General features: G+C 38.0%; 2 protein-coding genes and 1 long non-coding RNA gene across 8 annotated transcripts in view; 2 read left to right on the top strand and 1 right to left on the bottom strand.

Annotated features, from left to right (window-relative positions):
• LOC106962959 (uncharacterized) lies at window positions 1-24,280 on the bottom strand. The gene is made up of 3 exons (XR_001428086.1): window positions 23,824-24,280; window positions 2,630-2,637; window positions 1-14 (listed from the first exon to the last, which is right to left on the bottom strand). It is a non-coding gene; the product is annotated as an uncharacterized LOC106962959 (long non-coding RNA).
• Window positions 3,460-8,847, top strand: ube2d4 (ubiquitin conjugating enzyme E2 D4). 2 transcript variants are annotated; one of them, XM_015057642.1, is made up of 7 exons: window positions 3,460-3,553; window positions 5,115-5,178; window positions 5,350-5,381; window positions 5,472-5,549; window positions 5,665-5,770; window positions 7,707-7,800; window positions 8,443-8,847. In XM_015057642.1, the coding sequence occupies exons 1-7, from the start codon at window positions 3,530-3,532 to the stop codon at window positions 8,486-8,488; spliced, it is 444 nt and encodes a 147-aa protein (XP_014913128.1). In that variant the 5' UTR covers window positions 3,460-3,529; the 3' UTR covers window positions 8,489-8,847. The 2 variants fall into 2 exon arrangements, with proteins under 2 accessions (XP_014913128.1, XP_014913127.1); XM_015057641.1 differs by lacking the exon at window positions 3,460-3,553 and adding an exon at window positions 4,051-4,182.
• Window positions 12,490-25,635, top strand: part of dbnlb (drebrin-like b) — a 17,348-nt gene continuing 4,202 nt past the window's right edge. Inside the window, exons 1-14 of one of the 5 annotated variants that reach the window (XM_015057636.1) lie at window positions 12,490-12,692; window positions 14,163-14,218; window positions 14,432-14,544; window positions 14,636-14,710; window positions 15,728-15,877; window positions 16,620-16,697; window positions 17,054-17,205; window positions 17,288-17,342; window positions 18,439-18,513; window positions 18,766-18,889; window positions 19,165-19,278; window positions 20,392-20,472; window positions 20,688-20,746; window positions 20,834-20,921. In XM_015057636.1, coding sequence (XP_014913122.1) covers window positions 12,610-12,692; window positions 14,163-14,218; window positions 14,432-14,544; window positions 14,636-14,710; window positions 15,728-15,877; window positions 16,620-16,697; window positions 17,054-17,205; window positions 17,288-17,342; window positions 18,439-18,513; window positions 18,766-18,889; window positions 19,165-19,278; window positions 20,392-20,472; window positions 20,688-20,746; window positions 20,834-20,921 — 1,303 coding nt within the window. In that variant the 5' untranslated portion in view covers window positions 12,490-12,609. Of the gene's footprint in view, window positions 12,693-14,162; window positions 14,219-14,431; window positions 14,545-14,635; window positions 14,711-15,727; window positions 15,878-16,619; window positions 16,698-17,053; window positions 17,206-17,287; window positions 17,344-18,436; window positions 18,514-18,765; window positions 18,890-19,164; window positions 19,279-20,391; window positions 20,473-20,687; window positions 20,747-20,833; window positions 20,922-25,635 lie in introns of all 5 variants that reach the window. The other 4 variants (XM_015057639.1, XM_015057638.1, XM_015057637.1 and 1 more) reach the window with 4 other exon arrangements.

Below are 25,635 nucleotides of genomic sequence, written 5' to 3'. Positions count from 1 at the left end.
AATATTTGATTTGACTTTTAAACTTATACCTGCAACGAAAGCTACAAAAGTAAAGATAAACACTTGAGGGGGAAAAAAACACAAAACAAAACAAAGAAAAACTCAGAAACTTTCCAGGTCAGAGGCCACCTTAACACTGACAAGCAAAATCAAATCACAGCTAAGGAAATGAGCCATGAACTTCTGATTGCTCCATACATAATGACCCTTTTTTCCAGTTGCTCAGCTCAAGAATTATTTGATTGTGCAGAGTGCTGACTTCACTGCAAACATGAGCACTGCTTGCACATATTGCCTGTGTGTATAATCAAATCAAGACCACTGATACAAGGAGTGAACAAATATCTCTTAGTACGCAGGAACAATGGATCTTTGTTCCATAAGAGAGCCCTCAGAAAGCTAATAGACTGACCGAAGGTAGGACACCTCGGGGGGACTGTGAGCCCAGGCTTGTGCACTGCCATTAATTGGTAGTGCTTTTATTGGATAATTTAGACATTAGCAGGAGCCATTTAAGTTAATTTTGAAAATGACAGCAAGCATATGTGCTTTGTCATGGCAACCATGGGAACAAAAAAAAAAAAAAAAAGAAGTGCTATTGAAGGGAATGTGCAGAGGCACAGACGCAGCATTAGTATGATTTCCACAGTGAGTGGAACGTTTACAGTTGAACTTTCATGTGATCAAAAAAAGATAGATCACGGGAGTCTGCTGAGTCTGTGCTTCCAGATAACACTACATCACTATAATCCTCAGAAAACATATAACCTCACACAGTCGCTCTTTCTGACACATTTAAACCTCGGATAATGCGAGAATTTTGAGACTAAAACTAAAAACAACCATAGGCACCGGTGGGAAATCCCCTTCTATTTCAGCGATGTTTTAATCATAAAGACACAAACATTACTACACATTTCCTCGAAATGTTACAAGCCAGCATTTTAATCTCCGTTGCAGAGGTCCCTGCTGTTTTCTGGCAGCTACAAGCCCCGCTGGTTTAAAACAAGCAATGGAAAGCAAAGAGTCATAATTTGGGACTGCAGAAGGAGCTACAGTAGGGCGACCCTGGGAGGCTTTGTGAACTGAGGCTTAAAGACAACAACGCGTGGGCTTGACTTTGTCTGAAAACCGCATGCTGATAAATGGCCTCTCCAAGTAGACAAACTGAGAACACAAGGCCCCTGCTGCACAAGACCCAAACTGCTACCTCTGCTGCTCACTGAATCTGATTACTGGCAGGCCCCGAGGACAGGCAGGTCATTGAGAGCACCGAGATGAGCAAACAATAAGATATTATCTGAAGGAATCTTCAGTTTTCCAAAGGAAAATGGTCCCTCTCAGTGTCACATTGACGATAGGATCGTCAACCTGACACTGAATCAGCCATTTAAGAAGAATGAACACTACGTCCCATTCATGCACACTCTCTAAAATAATGAGAGGTCTTTTTTCACCCTTGTTTAAGACATATAAAGGGGAGCTCATGCGGTTCTGCGAGACAAGGCCGTGCAGAAACCAGAGCATGCAGCTGACTCAGATGAATATGCCTTTACAGTGATTGGGTGTTGAATGAACAATTCCAAAGACCCCCCCCCCCCCCTGCTTTTTTTTTTCTTTATATACATGAAAATAATATACCCGTTTGACTTTCATTGCTTCTGATCCATTGTTATGCACATCCCCACTTATAAAAAAAACAAAAAAACAGATTATCTGAAAACAAACAGTTTTCCACTAATGAGACAAGGAGTTTCAGTTTAAAGATAAAATAAAAATAAACTTTGCAAAAATATCTTTAAGTGAAAGGTTCACGATACTTCGAGCTTGTTGAGTGATTGCTGTACTTTTGTTCTTTTCAAATAGTGACATCTTGTGGACACCTGGAGTCACCGAATACATTATGTCTTATGCAAACGAAAACCTCTCCTATGAAAAGAAATGTCTGAAAGAACTGCAAAAATTACTTTTAAATCAGACATGTGCTTACATTAAACAATACGAGAGCCACACAGTTTTAAAAGTTTAAATTATGTAGTAATAAATATTATTACTGAAGCCTTGATTTTTCTTCTTTTTTTTACCAAAAAGAAAAAGAAATTGTTTTGAATCTTGTTTAGCTATTGTGATGAAACATTTATTAAACCAATTAATCAGTTCTAGACTACTATATACCTGAGAAAAAGTTCAGCTGTCCCAGCAAAGTTTTCCTTACATTTCCTAACAATATTTCCTTTTTTAACCCCCACACATAAATTATTGAGATCAAATAACAAATTTTAATATTGAGCAAATTAGATAACCTGACTAAATAAAAAGTCTGTTTTATTTTATTTTATTTTTTTTTAAATTATTCTTTTCAGATGTGACCTTCAAACATCTTACAGATGAAAATGAGGAGTGGTGCAAAAAATTTGAACATTTTGCAAAACTGAAGAAAAGACAACACAGACACTGATCAGGCAAGCTTTCAAGAAACAAGCAGATACACTGAAGGAACAGTCATTTCCAAGGTGAACTTGTTGTGGTTTACATGTCACAGCAATCTGACAATCTGTTTCTCTTTACCTGGTCTTCAGAGTAGGGCTTAGAGAAAGAAGCCTTTTTTACCAGAGGAAAAACAAAAAACATGTATTACTAGAATCGCCTAAAAACTTGTGAACGAATATGTTATGGTCTGCCATACTGGACCAACCTGAACTGGAACTTTAGGGCCATAATCACGAACCTTTGTCAAGGTGGGTGAAGTTACAAGCGGTTCCAAATGCCTATCACTTTTAGTCACTTTTTTAGAATAACTTGAGCACAGGACAGTAAGATTTTGAATTGGCGTATGCTTAATTCAAAACTAAATATTGCAGAATATTTGTGGGGTTTCTATATATATATAGAAACATATATATATATATATATATATATATATATATATATATATATATATATATATATATATATATATATATATATATATATAAACACTGCTCAAAAAAATAAAGGGAACACTCAAATAACACATCCTAGATCTGAATGAATGAAATATTCTCATTGAATACTTTGTTCTGTACAAAGTTGAATGTGCTGACAACAAAATCACACAAAAATCATCAATGGAAATCAAATGTATTAACCAATAGAGGCCTGGATTTGGAGCCACACACAAAAGTAAAGTGAAATGTTCCCTTTATTTTTTTGAGCAGTATATATATATATTTATATTACTCTGAACCCTTGTTACATAGGTCTCGCGATAGCAACTGTTCGCTTAGCACGAAGAGGAGTCAGACACACACTGCTAAAATATCTCCGGATGTTTTGTTGCTGTCTGAAGTAAGAGCGACAAAAAAGACACAAGGTTTATCGCACTAGTTGTGCTCCTGCCCAAACGCCCATACCTCCCGCATCTCAGACGTGATTTCTTGACTGAAGGCAGAGCTGAATTCATCGGTACGCGGCCACAGAATCCTAATTGTATGTCTGAGGTGCTAACTGTTAGCTGACAGGCTACCTAGCATAGCCAGCCACTGGAGCAATGGCGTTGAAAAGAATTCAGAAGGTGAGTGTATTTTTTTTTTTTTTTTTGCTTTCATAGCAGGCCAAACATTGTCGTGGATGTTTCTCTTTTAAAATGGCTCGCTGTTTAAAGAGGTATCTTGGTGTTACATTTCTACGGTTAAATTTAGCCTCAATTCTGTGTTTTTTTGGGCTGTTTTTCAAAATAATTCAAAGACAAAGGCGAGTTGACCACCACTGGCCCAGTTGGTGCATTGCTACAGTGATGTTGGCACACAATAATCCGTGAACCGCTTTTTAAATATTGTTGCTTGTTTGGCTGAAATGTTTTCTATTTAAAAAAAAAAACAAAAAAACTTTGCAATGTGTCCTGTCCTTCTGTTGGGATAAAAGTAGTTCAGAAGTCAGTTCACAGATTAACGTTTGGCTAGCTTTTATCGGTACGTTTATGAAGTGGGGACGTTGGATTGACTGGTTGCCATGGCAAAGATTTCCGGATAATTTCCCAGCTTTTCAGTGGTCAGAATCCTTTTAGTATAGTTTCTCTCTAACGCTGTAGCGGATGATGTATTTACTCGCTGAATGACAGCTGCACGGTGGTTGCCAAATTTGAACCCTACAGTCAGTGTTGCCATATATGGAATGGCAAATGGGCCACTGGAGCAGGCTATGGTGTGTATTTATATAATAGGCTTCCTTTCAAGTGACGTTAAATAACAGGATTGATTTCTATTTAAGAGTCTAGTGTTTTGCTGTCTGTGTTGATTGTGTTAATATGTTTATTTGTTGTTGGGTTGGATTTGTGGTTAATAGCAGAGAAGGTGAATAGTTTTATTTTGCTACAAGTAGATCACTTTTTTTTAAATCATTTTTTAATGTAAAACGTTTCTGATTAAGTTTTGTGCTACTTATATTTTAGACACGTTGGATAATTTGAATTACTTACAAAAAACACTTTTAGTTGTAAAACTTATTGCCATGTTTCATAAGAAATATGTTGCATAAGTCGGACTTTTATATCAAAACAAAAAAAATGGGGTTTGCCTTTAAAAAAAACAAAAAACAATTGGAATAAGTATTAGGGAATTGACTTGTAATAACCTTAGCCAGTAGGTCACATTTTTTTACTGTTAAATATATTAATGTGCTTATTAACAAATTCCTTCCAGGTTTTGCAGTTAAGATTAAAAAAAAAAAAAACTACAGTTTTAAGCTGCATTACGAAACAAACTTGAACAACTCTAAAACTTAGTTTGGTCTTTGCCAGCTGCAACTTCTTTTGCCACGTATGCTCCAGAGAAGTTGTGACTAATCTCACTTAGTCATACAACTTAAAAAATACTTTAGTTTGAACTTTGAGTCATGGAGATAAGTTGGAGATTCCTGAAAGTTTGCACTCATAGTAAAAACTGTCCCTATGTAGTGTGAGCTTAAAATGTGGACTGGTTTAAGATAAACAGAAAGTACTGTTGTTTTTTTGTACATTTATGTTACGGTAATAATAGTTGAATCATTAGCTATAAAAGATTGTTTAATAAAACTGCAAGTTTGTTTGTTAAGCCTTTATAAAAATGCATTTAAATGGTTCCTTGTTTTTCTTCAAGGAACTGTCCGACCTGCAGAGGGACCCTCCTGCCCAGTGTTCTGCTGGACCAGTCGGTGATGACTGTAAGTATTGTGTTATGGACGTTTGGCTAAATGTAATAATAATACTAATACCAGGACACCCTGGCTAAAAATATATTGTCTTGTTGCACAAAATAAATATTTTCTGTTGTGTATTTTGAATTTTATATCAGTATATCAAATTTATATAATAGTTTTTTTTTTTCTAAATAGTGTTTCATTGGCAGGCAACAATAATGGGTCCAGTAAGTACATCTGTTTCCAACTTTCAGCTAAAATATGAAGCGATTTTATTTAAATGTATTGTAACTTTGTTTCTGTTTCTATGCCACCAGAGTGACAGCCCATACCAGAGTGGAGTGTTTTTCCTCACCATTCACTTTCCAACAGATTATCCCTTCAAACCACCAAAAGTAAGAGTTGTCTTACACTTTAGTAGTTTTCCAGTTTGGCACGATTAACTCATTAATACTAGTAGAATGCAGATGGTTCTTGACTACTTTTATGTTATTTCATGTTTTGCCACAGGTTGCATTCACAACAAAAATATACCACCCTAATATCAACAGCAATGGAAGTATTTGTCTGGACATCCTGAGGTCACAGTGGTCACCTGCACTCACAGTGTCAAAAGGTAAATACCGGTTAGTTGCTAAAGGAATCACTAGCACTGATAAAAGTAGAGGTGGGTGATATAGTAATTGAAAATATTGATGCGATTGGTGCATTTTCTCAAATGTTTTGTAGCAAATAGGATATTTAAACCAACAAAGTTCATTAAGTATTATATGTAGCAAGGTAATTAATATATATATATATATATATATATATATATATATATATATATATATATAATTTTTTTTTTTATTATTATTATTTTCTCCCTGCAAATATAACTTTGACTTCTGACAGAAACAGAATGAGAATGTATATGTTTTTGCATGTTTCTTTTTTTTTTTTTTTTTGGTTTTTTATTTTTTTCAAGTCAAATTTCTAAATTCTAACCTGTTCTATTGAGGATGTAGAATATTACAAAGTCACTCTTATATGTGACAATACATTGATGAAGAGGATATTTGATGCAAAAAAGTTAGATCACCTTTTTCTCTAGAGAAATTTTTTGCTGGACAAAATAGAAATTTTAAATTGGCTGAAATGTACAGATTATGGATTTTTGGTCAAATTATTGCTTCAAATGTGGGATTCAAAATGTATTTAACTTTGTAGACATTTCTGACATTTTCATTTTGCTAAAAGAAATTCCATTACATTTGGACCGGAGGGATGTGGAACTCTTTAGTTTCTGTAATGTGCAGTGATGTGTGTGTAAGAGGATAGTAGCAGTCTGGGCCTCATACTGTTACTGTTGAACAGCTTCAACACATGAGTTTTCTTTCAGAGATGCTTTTCCATTGGAGGAACCATTTTCAGGAAGCAGTGTAGTTGTCTTAGCCCCATATTTTAATCTTTGTAAAGCAGATGAACCAGGACCAAACTAGTCCAAAATATCACAGTATTCACCAAAATTATCTTGCATATTATCTTTGTCTAATGTCATGTAGCCCTTACTGACATTTAAAACATTAATGCAGTCAGATGTCAAAACAGAAATGGTCATTAATGGAAGTGGAAAGTGCACTAGAAGTATTTCTGGAGGTGGACAAATGAATACTCTCATCAAAGCCATATTTTCAACAGTTTGAACTGTTCATGTTATGATATTTTAATTTTATGATATATCCGAAGTACTGCTTATTAACATTGTAAAACTATCATGACCCCAAGAATTGTCTATTATTAAGTGAATTTGCTGCTGCATGTCTGGCTGGTTAATGCTCCTCTGAAACTCAGACACCACTCAGCCTTTAATCTTTGCAAAATCGGTGAATATTACAAAGCTCCTCTGGGCTATAAGTGGTTTTAATTTATTTTTAGAATGCAGCCGATGTGAAATAATCACAAATAATGGCTGTGAAAGTTATGGCTGTTGTCAAAACTGCCGTGAACAGTCTGGTGTTATTGCTGCATTGTTCTGATTTCGCAGTTTTTAATCAGATTCCGTAATTTGCCTTTTTCCTGGCTGCGATCCTCAGATCACAGAAGCTAAAGCAACTACAGTCCTGGCAGAGGAGGAACCTTTTGATGTCGGTGAATGTAACTTATGTAAAAACTTTGATTGTGGACTTCACAGTGACAACAGCTGACTAATGGTGTAAAGTAGAAGATTATGGGAAAGTAATTTCCAGGTTCAAATGACATTAGTAGTACTAATGTGCTTAAGTAGTACTAAGAAGCAGGTTATCATCTCAGAAGATTAACCCAGGGAGATTGACTCTGGTCACATTTATAGCAATTTGAGTTAAAGGAGAAACTACAACGGAGAGGCTGGAAGAAAGCTAACCTCAACATCATGTCCGCATGTAGATTGCCAACACCTAAAATCTGGTTAGACTTCTGTATGTTGTGATTTTTGGACAAGATGTGTTTTTTAGATATTGAATATTTTTCTCCAGTTGACAGTTATTAAATTTATTGTCTAACTTTTAAGCTTTTCATTTATTTCTCCACAGTATTATTGTCTATCTGCTCCCTTCTTTGTGATCCAAATCCAGATGACCCTCTGGTTCCAGAGATTGCTCATACATACAAAGCTGACAGGGAAAAGTGAGTGCATTCTGATTTTTTTGTTTGTTTGGTTGGTTGGTTTTTAGGGAAATAAACTTAAATCAGAGGTTTCCAAAGTGTGTCCTAATGGTCATTTACTGCCCTTAAAATAATTTTGTGAGGCTTTTGGCCACTTGGACAAATTCTCATTTAATATGTTCAATAACCAATTAGCTGGTTTTACTCAAATGACGACTTCGGTGCAACCAGGGATTAAACTTGGCTAAATGCAGCAAGTGTTTGCAAAGAGAGCGACCTGCTTTATATGTGCTTGTTGCTGAGAACCGTTTAGGAATACATTTTAGATCAGAGCTAATCTTCTAAGAAGTTTTCTAAAAAAAAAAATAAAAAAAGGCAGATATAAGATACCTATTTTATATTTTGCCTCCACAATGTATCCTTTCAATAGTCTTCTTTGAACTTTTCAACAAAATATGGCATTTCCAGTTTATTGTTGGAACAATTGAAAATTTCACGATAAAATCATTTCCCAATTTTTCTTTTTTTATTTTTTAAATAAAAATTAATGACACTATTGGGGCCTGCAAGTGCATTTAACTTGAGGTTTTTGGACACCACTGGTTTATAAAGAGTACAGCATCCAACTTGAAACCAATCTAAACTGTTGCTTGCTTTTTCCAGGTACAACAAACTAGCAAGAGAATGGACACAGAAGTATGCTATGTGAGAACACCAGGGAGATCAAAATACAAACGAGAACAAAAGAACCCACAAAGGATTTGTTACTTGATACAAATGAACAACGGAGATGAGGGAAACGAAAAGTTTAAAAAACAAAACAGCCCACATTTTGAGAAGGAAGCGATCCAACGCGGTACGGCGCCTCTTGGCTTTTGGTGTGCTGAGCTGCTACAATGTGCTGTCCTTCATTACCGGTATAGATCTGCAGAGCAGGACCCGGCGGCCTACTTAAAGCGCTCCCATATGGAATACTGGAATTTCTTTACAGTCCCTGATGCCACACACTGACTGTAAACTGGTAGTCATTCTGTCGTGAATTATCACGGTTGTTATTCATACGCTTCATTCTCATCGTCGTGCTATTGTTCTGCAGAGATGCAAACTCTTCGATCTAGGAGAGTGGCTTTTCCTTCATTTCAGAGGTACTTCATGCACCCTACTGGATTTCTTCTTATTTCTGTACTTTCATGTATTTAGTGGCCTTTCTGTGTTAGACTGTTTAGTAGATGTGCAATTGAGACAGAATGTTTCTTGTTGAACACAAAAGGGTACGGCAGATCGATTATCTGTTGGCAGTAACTGTCTCTACCCCAAAATAATGTGAAACTCAAAAGAAAAAAAAAAACAAAAACAAATTAGTCTCGGTTGTCGTCAGTAATTGAAACTCAAAAATAATTTTACAGTTTTGAAGACACTGGAGAGCTACTGTTTTAGAGTCAGTGTTCTGGGACCCCATGGGCTAGATTTCCATTCCCCTACTCTCACACACGTTGTCATTGCACTTGTATACGATAGAAATAACCACCGGTCACTGATCTTTTCATTGTGCAAAACAATACTACTGTCATTTTGTGTAACGTAGCTACAAACACGGCTAGTCCTCCACTTAATGCTCCGCTGTGCTCCACCCCGTTGGTACAGTTACTCAGGTATCTAACCAAGTTATCAGACTTGACGAGCATCGACCCATTATATTATCTTCCCTTTATGTACAGTGCTCATCTCTATTCACCTTAGGAAAAAATAAAAAAGAAGAAAAAGCCAATTTTTCATGAAGAGGCAATGTGTTGCGCACAAATAAATGCTGTGTAAGAAGTACTGTCATCCTCACTATCCCTCTGCAGGACTTTTGATATTCATCAAAGAACATCAGGATTTCATGAGCTTTCAGATGTCATAATGAGACTTACACGCTACTGTTTTACTGTAATACAAGGACCCTCTAGTTTATGGTGGTGTCCCTTGTTGTTGAGGAGTCTGTGCAAAACTTTGCCATTTTAAGTCATGAGCACTTAGTTACTTGACACGTTAAATATGATGACACTATAAATTGCTTTAAACAGATGATATGAAGCTTTGTTGTTTTTTTTTTCTTTTTTTTTGTCATGTTCATGAGGGGTCTGCAAAGTTTTATTTTGGATTTAACTGACAGTAACACATTTTGTCTGGGTTATACATATGTGACTGTATTTTTCGAAAGCTTTTAGTTTTAGGCTTATTATTTTTCTTTATGTCACAAAAACTGAACGTGATTGTGAAGTGTCATGATGTCATATTTTTAATATACTCCACTGCTGGACAAGGCAGATAAGAAAAGTTGTGATTGTGTCTCATTATGCTGGTGCTGCCAATATAAAGGGAAATGTTTTTTGTTTTTATTTTCTGCTATTGAGGCATTATTGAATAGGTTTAACACAAGGAAGGTGCATAGTTAAGCATGACTGATTGTAGAAGCTTTGTAGAATTAACACTGAATTAGGCACATAACATAGATTATTATTAGCTGTTGTTATAGAAGCCAGTTAAAAACAAGTCCTAGAAAAAAAACCCAATGCATTCTAAAGCGTTAAAAGTATATTCTCTATATGCAGTGAAAGGCTTAGCTGCATGATCCAGTTGCTCTATAAATTCAGTTCAAGTGCAGTCATCTATTTACATGTTCCAGCTGTGCAGCTCAATTCGCCCTCGAGTATAAATACGAGCGATGCCACATTTTAATTTCTCTATCCAGCGTGCGCCGTATAATTTTTTATAGGCAGCTTTGGCATGCTTTGCACTCTGGAGAACCTTCTCACAGCCATTTGCCAGATATCAGGGATTTTGTTACATTTCATCTGCCTAACACCTCAAACTAAAACATTTATTAGCCTTAACCCTCATTTTTATATATCTTGGAGGATGTGTCGTTAACCGTAAATTAGCTGTCAAGACCTTGGCCCCAAATTGGGTTGTTCGTCCCGTTCAAAGACACGGGGAACCTGCTTGAACAGTACTAATGTCATGGCTTTTGTCGGAATGCAGAACCTGCCTTCACGCATCTGAAAATTTGGAGTAAATTATACTTCACCGTGAACCTACATGTCTTTACATAGTAGAAACAAGATAACTAATAATGACATTGTTATAACATGAAAATAAAGTTCATCTTGGTTTACTGCTGTCTGTTTGGGTGTTTGTGTGTTTATACGATGAGCTAGTGAGCCAGTGATGGTGTCGAAAGAGGCATAAACATTTCACATTAAAAACATTTCACATAAACTGAAAGTGTTAAGGAAACTTGTGAGCCGTTAGTCACGCGTGCACGAATGTGGCCTGTACGAAACTGTCAAGATGAAAAGTCCTGTGTGCAATTTGCTAAAACCCAAAGAGGGAAGTTCAGACATGTGAACGAAGACCCAAGTTGTTTTGTTTGACCTACATGCAAAACACTTTGGATGGCAGAACATCAACACCTTCTCGGTGACACACAGTGGTGGCAACATGATGCGAGCTAAGTGAAGGGCAGTACTGGAAGGAATACCTGTTAGGGCCTGCAAAATAGTTGGGGCTGGTGCAGAATTTCACCTCTCAGTGGGAGGATGACACTAGACATGCAATAATTACATTGTGCACATCGGTGATGACATGTCTAAATAAATTATTTAACTCAAGGTTCTCCACCGAAGTTCACGATATAACTTTGGCTAATATGGAACTGAAATTATTTAAATGTTTCTTTTTTTCCCCCCTCAACAAAATGTACTTCTCATTTTAAATGTTTGCTTTGTTACCTAATAAAATAAATGCCGTTGTGGTTCTTAAACTTTACCATAAAGCAACCTATCTTTTAATTGGCAGTTTTTTTAAAACCTGGTGTATTCTTTTCAGTGTTCCTCAGTTCTATATATTTTTGCATTTAAGTACAAATAAAGACAATTTGAATAGTAAAGATTATCGTCCCCTGGCCAGATCAAGGCGTATTCATATCTCAGAACGGCCTAATCAAAGTCCTCGCTGAAATCCGATTGAGAACCAATGGCGAGACTTCGAAACTGCCCGCCAGTCTGAGCTTGAGTTATTTTGAAATACAAATTTCTCCAAGGAACATTGGTAAAAAAATCCTAATTACAATGAAAGTCCTTTTACACATATTGACTGTGGGAGCTGACTATGTATATTTTTATGTTTTTATTTGTGTAGTTGTGCTGCTTGTGTTGTTTTAACACATAAACAATGTCACATGCTGCTTTTATTTTAATTATGTGAAGCACTTTGAAATGCCTTGCTGCTGAAATGTGCTATACAAATAAAATTTGATTGATTGATTGATTGATTAAAATCCACTGAAGTTTGTAGTTGGGGAAAAAAATATATATAGTGAATACTTTTGCAGGTTCAGCACGAACCTTTATTTGAAGTGTCTTTAGTTTTTATAACTCGGGGGCCTTTAAAACGCTTCTTGCCCAGGGGGTGTCTGTTTGTAGATGGCCACTGATTACCTTTCACCGACGCACACTGGGGTACATTTGATTAACAAATTCGCATGCGCGGCTTTTACGGAGGCAGAACTACACATTATTTAAAAAGGGAAATATTCGTCTATATACCAATCCTCTTGAGAAACAAAGCGGTGCTTCTTAGAAATGATTCGGACAGGACATGAAATTGCAGTCATGTATATTATCAAGCGAAAACGTGTTGAGGAGCCCCTCCATCCGGGAGTCTCGGCGCCTAATATGGAGCACACCCTGGGCGAATGTCGCTGAAAGTCAGCATCGCTGCCACTCCTCCTGCAGGAAGGGCGCAGCCCACAGAGAGCTACCTCCATAGCTGTACTCGGCAAAAACGATGGCTGTTAACCTCAGCAAAAATGGCCCTGCGTTAACAGCTGCCTATAAAGAAGTAGTGGATGAAAAATCCGACACGAACTGGTAAGGGGCACCACCTTTAAAGCGGCGCTAGCGCCTCACAAGAGGTTCGGGTTAGCTTACAATGTTTGCTAGCTTTTAGTGTGTCGTCAAATAAGTTGCATTGAATTTGATTAACTTACATGGTAACTTGATTTCTATTAGTATTTGCCTGCTGGAATTTACGATAATAATAACCTCAGTATAAATTAGAGTTCTTCTCATGGGATGAATTGTCGTGCTGACAACTGATTGGCAGGAATGTTTAAGGTTTGGAATATGCTAACCTAATACCTGGTAATCACGGAAGCATGTAATTTTAGTGAAATGTTACCTCATGTATATTTGTAGCACTTGTTAAATGATCTAATAAAGTATATGAGGTAAGTCTTTCACCTATTTCACCCACTTCCTGGCGAGATAGAGGCTAAACATGACTGAGTATGTGCGAGGCAAATTGAGAGACTTCCTCTTTCAGATAACAAACCTCACAGCGCTGACACTGCCTCTAGATAGAAACCTGTTGATGACCGCTGCAGTGTTTAACTCCGACCTGAATTACTTAATCCAAAGGGGAAATGCTCCGGGAATCCTTTATAGCTCGGACCTCCCTCTAAATGTATGTTCTGAATGTTTCCCTGTGTTTCTTTTTTTTTTTTTTTATCTTTTTACAGCCCTCTTTCACTTATTCAGTAACTCTAGTTATTTTTCTTCCCGTTATGTTTTGCAGACTGGATGAAACAAAAGGAGAATAGGGATCTGACTTTGCTTTGGAGAGAGCTGGTTTCTGATTCTAAGAAGTAGTTTGCACTTTGCAAATAGGAAGGAAATGTATTTTCAGTGTTTGTCTTTGGTTAAAAGTAGAAACTTCACTGATCTGGCTTCCCCTGTCCGATACCGATTTCTGATTTTTTTTTTTAACCCTTCCGCTTTTTTTGTGCCCCATTATGGACTATGTCACTTTAAAAAAGAAAAGTGTGACCCGTTTGCTTTGATAGACATTTTAAATCCAACAGAAAGTGAATTAATTTATAAGATTATCCCATTGGAATGGTTACTTTACTTTAGTATAGCACCAAGCTGTTGGTTGATGCATATGTACATTTAGTGGAAGATTTTAGTCTTGATTCATATTTATGAAAAGTATTTAAAATGATGTCTGAATACCTTCAGTGACCCAGTCTGTGTGATTGATGCATCTCTAGTTAAAACCTGGTAGATACTTCTGTCATTTTCTGCTTCATGTAAAACACACAAAATAGTTTGAATTGCCAAGCAAATAAAATTATATGAAACCTTCAATTAAGACAAAGGCCAGCAGCCTAGAAAGTTTACTAACATGTCTGTTTCTAAAGAGGATTAAAACTGCAGCAGCCGTATTTACACAACTCTACTTCCCTAAAAGATCTTGTGTGAAGAGGGGCTTAAGTGTCATGAATGCTTAAAAAGGGTTAATGAGTGATAAAACGCTGTACATCCTTCTGTTTTCCACAGGGCCTTGTTCACCTACGAGGGAAACAGCAATGACATTCGCCTGGTAGAAAAAGGAGGTAAATAACCCAGTTGTTGTTGTTGTCGTTATCAAATGCGTGCAGGAATGTCTCTGTCAGCATGCAGTCGTGGTGCTCGAATCTGAGCACAAAAGAACTGCTGGTCTTTGCTTTCTAAAGCCCAACATTTGCAAGAGGGGGGGGAAATATGTCCACAGTTACACAACAAACCACAAGAAGCCATCGAATTCTTCCACAATGTTTGTGCATCAGATGGAGGCCTGGAGGAGCTGGTTGAGGAGCTCAACAGTGGAAAAGTGATGTATGCTTTCTGCCGGGTCCAGGATCCCAATTCCGGTCTGCCGAAATATGTCCTCATCAACTGGGTCAGTGCTGCATGGTTTCTGTCCTGCGTTTAATTAAACGCGCGGCGCAGTCACCCCTCGTTAAACGCTTCGATAATGGTTTGCGTTTCAGACCGGAGAGGGTGTGAAAGATGCCAGGAAGGGAATATGTGCAAACCACGTCAGCGCCATGGCCAATTTCCTCAAGGTAATGGCGAATGTTTGAGGCTACATGAAATGTGCAACTTTTTCTGTTTTTTTTTTTTTTTTACAGTGAAAAAATGATTTTAAAAAAAGCGTGACGGGTAGTGCGCAAGAAAAAGGTTATGTATTTATCTTCTAGCTTAACTTTTTACACCTTGCCGTTGCTGCAAAATGTCAGAAAAGGCATGTAGTTTTATCCTGCATCATTTTCTGTCAGCACAGTTGCTGAGAAAATTGCCATCACAGGATTGGCAAAAACTCTTTTTTGAATCTTAGTTGTTTATTGAAAGTTTGCACTTAACATCTGGGTATTTAGTAGTCACATGTCTAAATTATAATTATGATTCTACCTAATGATACTAAACAAAAAAGGGCAAAATTGTCCTTTTTTTATCACTGCATCCAGTTCTGATGGTAGAAGTGAGTTAGCCTCAAGGTTGCACAACATTAGCTCTATTTAGTTTGTAGTTCTGCTGCTAAAAGTTGTAGTTTCTGAAAAGATTATGATAGTAAACAATTCAGGGCTTTGGAAAAGCCCTAGAACATTTTCACATTAACTTAACTATAAACCTTAATACACTTTAAGCGATAGATCAACACAAAGTAACACACACTTTTTGAAGTTCAAGGAAATGATTCATGGTTTTCAAAATATTTTTGCTAATCTTTTGAGGTACGTCTTTTGCCTCTGGAGACAGAAATGTTTTCAAAATACTAGCGATGTGCCGATCAGTCAGCTCTGAAAATCGGTATTAGTCAATATTTAAATTGGTCAGGCTTTTTAACGATCAGTGATCGGCCAGAAAACTGCAATCGGTGCACCCTGACCTAACACCTCAATCTCATCATCATGTCTGGCCGCAGATTCTCAGTTGGATTGAGCTGATTAACCTTGGTCTTTCTGAAAGTGACTTACTCTCTTTTTGATTCGCATGGCGGCTGCTTGTTGCAACATTTAAAATGTGGTTGTGCGCTGAAAGAGCACTGAAGTCTTTTTTTTTTTTTTTCCCCGCGGCTCCAGGGGGCCCATGTCACCATCAATGCCAGAGCAGATGAGGATGTGGAGCCTGAGGCGATCATGCAGAAGGTGGCCAAAGCTTCAGGAGCAAACTACAGCTTCCACAAGGAAGCCTCCAACCGCTTCCAGGACAGCGGCCCTCAGGGGCCCGTGGTACGCTCCCTCCCCAACAGCATAAGAGATCTCAACGCATTTTTATCAGTGTAGACATAGAACATAAAATATATCTGTATATTTTACTTTAAAATTGCTCTGTGTAACTTTTATGAAAGATGTTTTTGTTTTTATTTGTTTTTTTTTTTTTTTTTTTACATATCTAATAAAGCTGTCACTATGAAAGTATAGGACGAGACAGATGATCTGTGAAAAAATCAGCAGAAATACAGATCGGTCAGAAACAACCAATTAGAGCCAGGAGGGTCTCGGTACTGTCAATCAAGCTTGTGTATGCGCTGCTCGCACCCTCTGTTTGCTCTCTGCCTATAACGGAGCCTGTCACGAATGCTCAGGCTAGTTGGCTTAGCCACCGATGACGGCAGGTGAGCAGTTCTTCTTGTGTCTCTGCTGTTTGCACATTTAGCAGCGCGTACACAAAAGTGACAGACGGCACTAACGCATTCCCCTTGGCTCTGATTGGTTGTCTTTGGCACTAAGAGGGTTTGGAGGAGCTTGATATTTGTATTATTATTTTATTTTTTTCCCACATGTTATCTTCCTCAAACAATCAAACATGCTTTTATAAAAGTTACATACTGCAGCTTTAATGAATCTAGAAGAGCTAAAACATAGAGGCGAGGTGCTTTGGTGTCTGGTTTAACAAACACTTTGCATTGCTGTGGGTTTTATGTATCTGTTTTATACTTAAACAGTGTTTTGTGCTTTTGTCTCCCCTCAGGGTTCAGTGTACCAGAAAACCAACGCCATGTCAGAAATAAGGAAGACCAATAAAGACAACTTCTGGGCACAGGCAGAGGTACGTCAGTTGTAGAACCGTTTCCATGGAGATCTGTGGAGGTTCGCTCTGACCTCAGATGGTCGCAAGACTGACATCAGTCTTGTGCAGCAGATTCTGCTTGCACACTGAATCTGCTTGGTTGGCACCATGGAAACATTTTGTGTAGAGAAAAAAGAAAAACCGTCCAAGTTCCTATCTTGGTCTAAAAGGAAGTGCTAAATATTTTTGAACTATATTGAAACTCCTACAGGTTTTTGAGGTTGAAGTTGTTTATGGAAGTGATGAGACTGTCTCTCTCTCTGTTTTTAATGGTGTAAAATTTCAAACGAATTCTGATCCGTTGTTTTTTGTTTTTGTTTTTTGTTTTTTTTTAGAAAGAAGAGGAGAAGCGTCGCCTGGAGGACCGTCGCAAGGCCGAGGAGGAGCGCCAGAAGCTGGAGAGGGAGAGGAAAGACCGAGAGACCAAAGAGGCAGCGCAGAGGGACAAAAGGGACAAGGAGAGATCTTCTCAAATCGATCAACAAAAGTAGGGAGCGTGTGCTCTGGTTCTGGCTTGTTCGTAACAGCATCTTTTAACGGGATCGTCCTCCTTGTTTATTTCCTGGCAGGAAGTATCAACAGCAGCTGGAAGCTGAGAGCAAAGAGCAGGAAAAGCAACGCTGGGTGAGTGTCTGACTCTGACAGCCGACTAAATGCTTTTCAGCTCTTCAGTCTGCTGACTGGGATGAACAACAGATTCTTATTTAAGTGGAGTTGGTTTACTATAAAACACTGTTTTGGTAGCTGAGGAGTGCTGGGCATTTTCCTTCTTCGCCATTTCATACCTGTGTTGATATTGTTTGGGTTGATCAGTGAAAAATAACAGCGCCCCCTGCAGGACGTTTTGGACATTGACAGTGGAAATTTTTGCCCTCGCTTTGACAATAAATCCTTTAATAATGAAAGTAAACTTTCTTTGAAAAGGGACTGTGTGCAGCTCAAACATAAATGTCACCATTTGATGGATTATGGCATAAGCTAAATCTCATCTGCAGTCTCTCGGCAGGTTACAAAAAATAGATGTACAATAAAAGAAAAGAAAATATAACACTGCAAGTGACTTCTAGTCACACTGGCACAGACAAACGTACACCTACAGACTTGATCACTGGCACACACTTTTAGTTAATGATTTACATAGCTGAGCAGTTTACGATTAAAACAATTTACGACATTTACTGGGAGTCTGCTATCAAACATGTTTGTGTGACTCCAATAAATATGGATCAAACCAAAACCAGTGGAGAAGCTGTGTCATGCCAGGTTTTCTGAAAAATATCTTACTTTTTGTTACCTTTTTTATTAGAAATTCGAACTGGTTTGAACCATTTGACTTACTCTGTTGATTTGTAATGTCAATCTTTTAAAAATACAACTTGTTAAATGCCTCAAAACACTTTTTTAAGCTTAATAAAAATCCAGTCTGTTCCATAAACGGGAAAAACGTCTCGCAGCAGCCTCTGTCACAAACCCCAGTTTTCTTCAGAACATCTGCATCGCCCAAGAAATTTCTGATCCATGCTTCACCAATTATTATATTTACTTATTTCTACAAAGAGGAAAACGGATACCATTTTAAATTGCTGAATAATCGATGGGTGCGAAAAGGTGATTGTGGGTAAAATGCGGTGGTGTGATTTGGCGAAAGGGCAGAATGACCCAGAGGCGTAGTGCGCATATCTTGTGAAAATCGTGCCAAACTTAATATCGACACCATCAGGAGGAGCAGCAGCAGCAGAACGATGCAGCTCAGAGGAAAGCAGTCAGGAGAGGCGACTCTGTGGAGAAAGCCAACGTGAGTTTTCCTTCCCAAAAAAAAAAGACAGTCTCTCCTGAAGCACCTTTTCCCTCGGCTCTCGCCCTCTTTAAGCTTCACATCTTTGAAGCTCTGTTTCCTTCTTCCAGTTTAGATCTGCAGCACAAATTTCTTAAAAAAAAAAAAAAAAAATCTTTACTAAAACTTTTTCGCCTACTAATGAATCTAGATTTTAGGCGTTTTGTCGTATTATACTGTTTTTTTCTTTTTTTTTTCTTTTTTTTTCTGTAGGAAGCGGCTTCTCTGATCTCTCAGCGCGCCGTGAACCCCAGGGAAATGTTCAAGCAGCGGGAGCGAGGAGTGACTCCCAGCGACTCGGACGCTCCCTCTGCTGCCCCCGACAGCCCTCAGCCAGGTATTGCCCCAGCAGAAGCATCTAACGGCTTGCTTAATTTGCCCTAGCCAACCTTGCATCAGCGTAACACTTTCCTGACTTGCCGTCAGGGAGTGGTAGGTGTGACGGTACATACTCAAAGCTTTTCATCAGACTGTCTAGTTTGCCTCATGGTCGTACTTAACTCTGTCTCCGTAACCATGTCTCTTCCTCCGCTGAGTCTGCCTCCTCCTTGTCTTCTCTCTCATCCATTTGTGGACCCGTGTTTGGGGGGTGTGCTTGTTTCGTCTGCTCAGGGCGACTTCGAAGCCCTTTTCTGTCTAAGCAAGCGTACGAATCTGAGCGAGCCGGCTCACCTCCGCGCCAAGCTTCTCCTTCTCCTGTGCCAGCTGCTGTTGTCCGTGCCACAGGTCTGAGCTTAACACACACACACACACACACATGCACAAACATACACATATTGACAGGAAGACTGAAACACACCTTCATCTAAACCCAAGTCATATCAAAAGTAATTGTAGCAAAACAAAAAGTGATAGGAAATCTGAGATGTTACTCACACCCACTACTTCTGATTGATTTATTACTGAGAATCAACTTCCTGAGTAAAATATTTCCAAAAAATGGCTTTCATCAAAAATAACACGTGGCTGATTCACACATTAAAACGTGAAAGTGTGGGATTTGATTTGTATTCAGCCCCCGTTATTCTGATGACACAAGATAGCAACCAGTAAATTCATAAGTCACCATATTAGTAAATACAGTTCACCTATGGCCCAGAGATGTGGGGAAATTTAAAGCTATAAATCAGTACATGTCAGAGCGTTGTTCAGTCCATCTTCTGAAAATGCAAACGGACGTGGCTGTCGACCTAAGCTGACAGGTGCAGGTAAGGACGACGTTATTCAGAGAAGCAGCCAGGATTTCCATGGCAACTCTGGTGTAACACAGGCCCAGGCCCCAATGTGCGGCGAGACTGCTCTCTGTTCAGACTGTCAGAACTTGAGATTTCTGCAAAGAATGAGGAGAAATATTTCCACCAGATGTGCAAATCTATTAGACATACTCTGAAAGCTGTTATTACAGTGAAATGCGATTCTGCAAAGTACTGAGTCAGATGGGCTGAATACAGCAGCACGCCACACCTTTCAGATTTTTCAAAGATTCTTCTCGATATGAGAATGTGCTGCTCTGACACGTCAGTGTTGGAAATAAGGCAGTGTTACAGCTTAAAGCGGCGAATGACTGGTATAACTCATGTTCCGGCTTTTACACACAAAAACCTGTTTCATTCGTCATATTTGTCATCCTCTCCACATTTCTCATGATGTTAATTTTCATTCTTCATCACGCTTTACGCTCAGCTCGTCCTGTGGACTCCCTATGTTGTTTTTTTTTTTTTTTTTTTTAACGTAACGAACGCTCTAAGTGGGTCCGGTGGCGGCGTTGAACCTGTGTGGACTTGTGAATGTGCTCCATTGTCTACCTGCGTGTCTGTGCTTGTGTTTTGGGTCCTAAAGAGCCGGATTTGAATGATGATCAGGCCACATTTGAGAAAGATGAGCAGGAGCAGGAGACTCCTCCCCAGGAAGAGAGGAAAGGTGGGGTTCATTTCATTTCCCATCACCTTTAACCCATCATTGATCAGTTTTCACAACCCTGCCATTTATTTAAATGAGCTATCTTTGTTTACTTTGAGTAGCTTTTTTTTTTTTTTCTGCTTGGTTGTTTGTGCTGCCACATGCTGGCAGGTGACGGTCCCTAATCTCGCAGTATTTCATTTTTTATGTTTTTGTGTTTTATATTTTTTCCCCAGAGGAGGCACCAGCTGCTAACTCGTATGTTGAAGAAACACCTTATGAAGAGCCTGCCCAGGTTGGTGTTCTCCTCTCTGCAGAAAGACACTTCAATCATAAGACGTACCTGAATCTGCTGCGTGAGTTAATGTCGTTTCTCTTGCAGGTCGATGAGAGCAACAATTATGAAATGACTGTAGAGGAAACGTCAGACAGAGGAATCTGTGCCAGAGCGTTATATGACTATCAGGCTGGTGAGTTGTCACAATGCAATATAAAAGGATGGATTATGTCTGTTCTGTGTTACTACTGACTGTCATTTAAACAGCCTGTTAGGGTGGAAATAACATTTCTTTTAAGTACCATTTACAAAAAAATGTAAACGTAAATGCTCTCATTTAAAACAGAAGAGCAACATGTGTTCCTCCTGCTAGTAAAGTAATATAACATTGATTATTACAGTTGTAATAATGTGATCTCTAATATCGATATATATTTTTTGCAAGAATCCGAAATAAACTTGCTAAATATAATTGTAGTTTTCAAGTAAAGTATATTATCTTTTCATTCTTCTGTTTTGTAGAGTCACAGAAGCCAAACAGGCTGACATTAGCTAGCTAGCTAGCTAGCACTGCTTGGTTCAGCTTATTGTCTTCACATCATTACACACAATGGTTGTAGCTTACTAAGCTGACATTTAAAACGGCGTTGCCTTAGTAATGTTTAACGACGCCTCTTTAGTTTTGTTAAATATAAAACAATCTTTAGTTTTCTCTCTCTCAAGCTAAATATATCAGCAGTTTTAGTAAACCACATTCAAAGATTTTTTTTAGCCACAAGCCTATTGTTGCATCAGTTTGTTACCGTTGTCACCAAGCTCAAATGCAGTTCAATGCAAACTTAGACAAAATGCAAGGTTAAGTCCTCCAAATTAAAACAAGTACTGCTGGGCACACATGCAGAAAAACTTCAGTGTCATCTTAGCATCTAGGCACTTCTAATTTGCCTATTAATGTTCTCCTTTTAGCATCTGCAGTGTCGTTTGTAAGCTGGTGGTTATTTAGGTTGGGGAACTATTACTCTGATCTCCACTCTCTCAAGCAGCAGAAGTCGTGCAACAAACTCAGAAATGCCACTGGGCTAGTTACTTTTTTCTTGCCAACTACTGTTTTTATTCATATTTTAAAATAGCTTAAAAATATTTAGTAATTATGGTTACAGTCAATCTGTAAAGAACCGTGACACTCATAACAATAATTGTATATCTTTTGCATTTACATATAAAAGGAATTCGCAGAACTAAACCTAAAAAAAAAAAAAAAACAAAAAGAAAGAAATGATACTCATAGTGGTTTAACCACAGAACTTCAGTTCTAAAACATCAGACCCTTTCCCAAAAAGGATGTTTCCACTGACTTTATACGAAGCTCTTTGTGTCAAGTCTGTACCACACTCTGCTGCTCTAAGACTCTGATACCAATTAGTGGCTGTGAAAAAAAACAAAACTGGGTAACAGTTGTGTGATATTATTAAGCTGTGCATAAATACTTCATGTAAACTATGAAGGTATAACTTAGGCCAGTTGTGTTCGAACTCTGCCAAGTGGAACAAAATCCCAAAGTTTAGACACTTGCAGGATACAATTTAGTAATTAGTTTTCCCCCCAAAAATGCACAATTATAATGGTTTTTATTGTAGTTATTTTTTTTGTTTACCATTTAACAAAGTACTCAAATTTCTCAAAAAAAAAAAAAATAACTAAAAAAAAATCTGCATATCACTTAATAGGACCCCAACTACCAAGAGAGTTTTAGACTTGGACTCATTTAGTAACTTGACAAACCTCAACGCAATTTAATAGGTCAGAACTGACCAACAAAACATAACATGTACACCATCAAAACGGTTTACAAGTGTAATATTTTCTGTAAACTGTTTTGATGGTGTACATGGTTTTTTTTTGTCAGTTCTTATGGATTAGATTGGAATGAAGAAAATGTTTGTTTTTATTTTGTCAGGCTTAAAATGGGTCCTTCTTCCTTTCAAATTAAAATATATATTGCTAATAAAATATAAACCCTGTCCTATAACCCAACATTTAAAATCAAGTATTTTACAGTATGTTTTCTAATAATCATATGTTGCACATGATTATTTTCTGGCACAATTTGCCCCAGCAGACGATCAATAGAAAGGCCGTTGGAGATTGTTACTTTAGCTGTTTGAAGCATTGTTTCGACTAGTCTTCAAGGTCTTTAATACCTTAATATGCTTCAAAATGTGATTGAAAACCATTAATGTAGCGCACAGTAGCACAGCTTGAAGGAAAAAGGTGTGGGGAAATAACCTGGCCAATTATGTGTTTAAGACTAAGTACCATTTAGAATAAATAAATGTGATTTATTTGTGGCTGGTTGTCAGAGGAGAACTGATGACTACTTAAATGCTGCCAGATGTTGGAAGATGAATGTGCGTCACAAGTGGTTATTGAGCTTCATGGTGACTTACAGGCTGACTATTTACTTCATTCTCTCACCACAGCTTAAGAAATCAACCATTTCTGTGCCAATTTTTCTTTTTTTCTTTTTTTGTAAATTGCATTTCGTGGTTGACATTTGTTAGGAACGGAGAACATAAATTACAGACCGAGTCTTTGGTGTGAATTTCACCGAGGGATGTTGCAAGTGTAACAGTTTTATCCTGAGCGCCCTCCTAAGGTTTCCACTCAGCCTCTGCATCAGTGTGTGATTCTCGATCTGATGATAACCTTGAGGGGAAAAACAACGGGTTCAGTTTTAAATGGCATTTAAAGCAAAAAAAACAAAAAAACATGTGGAAGTTTATCTAATCGCTTTAACGTAAAAGATGTGCTGCTAAACTGATTTTAATTCCAGAAAAAAATAGTTTCTACAATGTTTGTATAAAAACCTAAACATGTACAGAACGCCACCTATTTTTGTTTTGCTTTTCAAGTGCTAATTGTGCAGATTATTAAACTACTTTTTTGCCATCCTGCTGTTTTATAGAGCAACGTGGTTATAAACTATTAGCTTTTTAATTCATCATAAACCAGTTATCTGGAGTTAGGCTGCAGTTGCTCCTTCACCAGATTTACTGCTTGTAATTAATAGACTGTTAAAGTATAGGATGCTTAACCAGGGCTTAAAGTAAAAAAACATCCTGAGCCTGAAACTTATAGTGGTGATAGAAATGAACTATAGCGTTGCTATTGCCACAGTTTAATAAAAAGTGTCTTTGAATAGTGCAAACAATTGCTTCTAACAATACAATTAACAAGCTAAACACTCAAACTTAAATAAGACTTCAGTACATTTCAACTCAAAACAAAATGTAAAATGTCTGTGCCCTAAAGGTTTGCCTTACAGGCAAAAATCCCTCAACATTAAATAAGAGTCCTTTCAGACAATGTTTTTGCAAGTAATTTAGAACATGGAACATTTCCAACTAAATCAGTTTCTCAACCTTTTTCTGGCCAGCAGCCCCATCCCATATCCAGGTCCCTCCCCCCACACCAAGTAATTTGCAGGCTACTTTGCACTGACTATTATTTTATTATTAATATTACTATCACCATTGTAGATGTTTTGATTTTTATGCTTGATTCTGTATTTATCATCAAGATAATTTCCCAGAGAACAAAAACGCAATGTCAATAGAAATTATTTTCACAGGTGTCTACAAAAAATTTAATGAACATTCAAGTTAAAATTGGTAGGCCTAACAGCAGCCAATCAGAGTGGAAAAAATATTCTTATTTTGTGCCATTTTCTAGTTGTTAAATATTCCACAAAATGACCAGATAAAAGATGTACAACATGCCAGTTTAAACTTTGAACTATTTGCAAACCGACTGAGCTCTGCAACATTAAAACATGGATAGAACTGTAACTACATTAATCATAGCTCTTCTTCTCTTCAGTGTTTCTGTCGGTTTCTGGTGGTGCAGCTCTGTGCTGCCTTCAGGAGAATGGGACATCAGAGTATCATCCATAAAATTTCACCCACATGGCATTTATTGTGCAAACCAGAGCTTTCAGTGGAAAAACAAAAGTTCCTTTTAATGCCATTAAAGGTCGAAGGTAAACTTTACATCTTACAATCACAACAATACCAGTTTAGACTTTGAGCAACTTCCTAAAAGCCCCCCTTTTGTAAAAATTTTCGCCAGCTTCCCGTCTTGTCCCCTTTCCTCTAGCCATGCCCAGCGCCACCTGTTTTTAATTCCTTTCTCAAGTAAACGTGTTTCTTTACCGGGTGAGACAAACTCCATCTTCTTTCATATCGCATTTGATTTAACCGCCTAACCGAACCCATGCGCTTCTTTTCTACAAAACGTCTTACAGTCATTGGTCAAGAACACGGGAGCTAGAATTCTGATTGGCAGACATCTTTGTCTATTATCTACAGTTCAGTTGAGGCAGGCCGTTTGGTCCAATGCTCGCTTTGTTTGAAAGTCTGGCCCCCAGACGGAGCTCTTTACGCCTAAGTTTCAAACGTCTGATAAATCTTCCTTATTTTAATTGTAAGTAGTTCTTTAAATGTCCTGTGAGATTATATACTTACCCATGTATCCACAACAACCGGAACTTTCAATATCCAGCAAGTTATTTTCGCAATTTACCGTCTATTAAATCAGTGCCCCCCGGATTAATTACACTCTCTGCAGCTACAGCTGTGAAGTTGCCGTATTAACCCGATATTTGCTGGAAAGTGCAACGTCTCCCCTAACCCCTAACCGTTGGGATTTTTCAGATAGCGCTACGTGTGGCGGAATTACGGTACTGCAAATTTAGATGTGTCGCCGCCGACACGTTCCGGTCTAGCCTGGAGACTACAGTTTGGTTGAGGCGGACGTTTGGTCAAAAGCCGGAAATCCGGCCCCCGGCCGGAGCTCTTTAAGACCTGAGAAGATGCTAACATCTTCAGAAGCGTCGAACTCTCCTGAGA

Source organism: Poecilia latipinna, unplaced genomic scaffold (genome assembly GCF_001443285.1).
Source record: "Poecilia latipinna isolate Pla-1442-1.1 unplaced genomic scaffold, P_latipinna-1.0 Scaffold1477, whole genome shotgun sequence".
Classification (NCBI taxonomy): Eukaryota; Metazoa; Chordata; class Actinopteri; order Cyprinodontiformes; family Poeciliidae; genus Poecilia; species Poecilia latipinna.
Note: the sequence above shows the minus strand (reverse complement) of the source record. Positions and strands in the feature narration are given on the sequence as shown.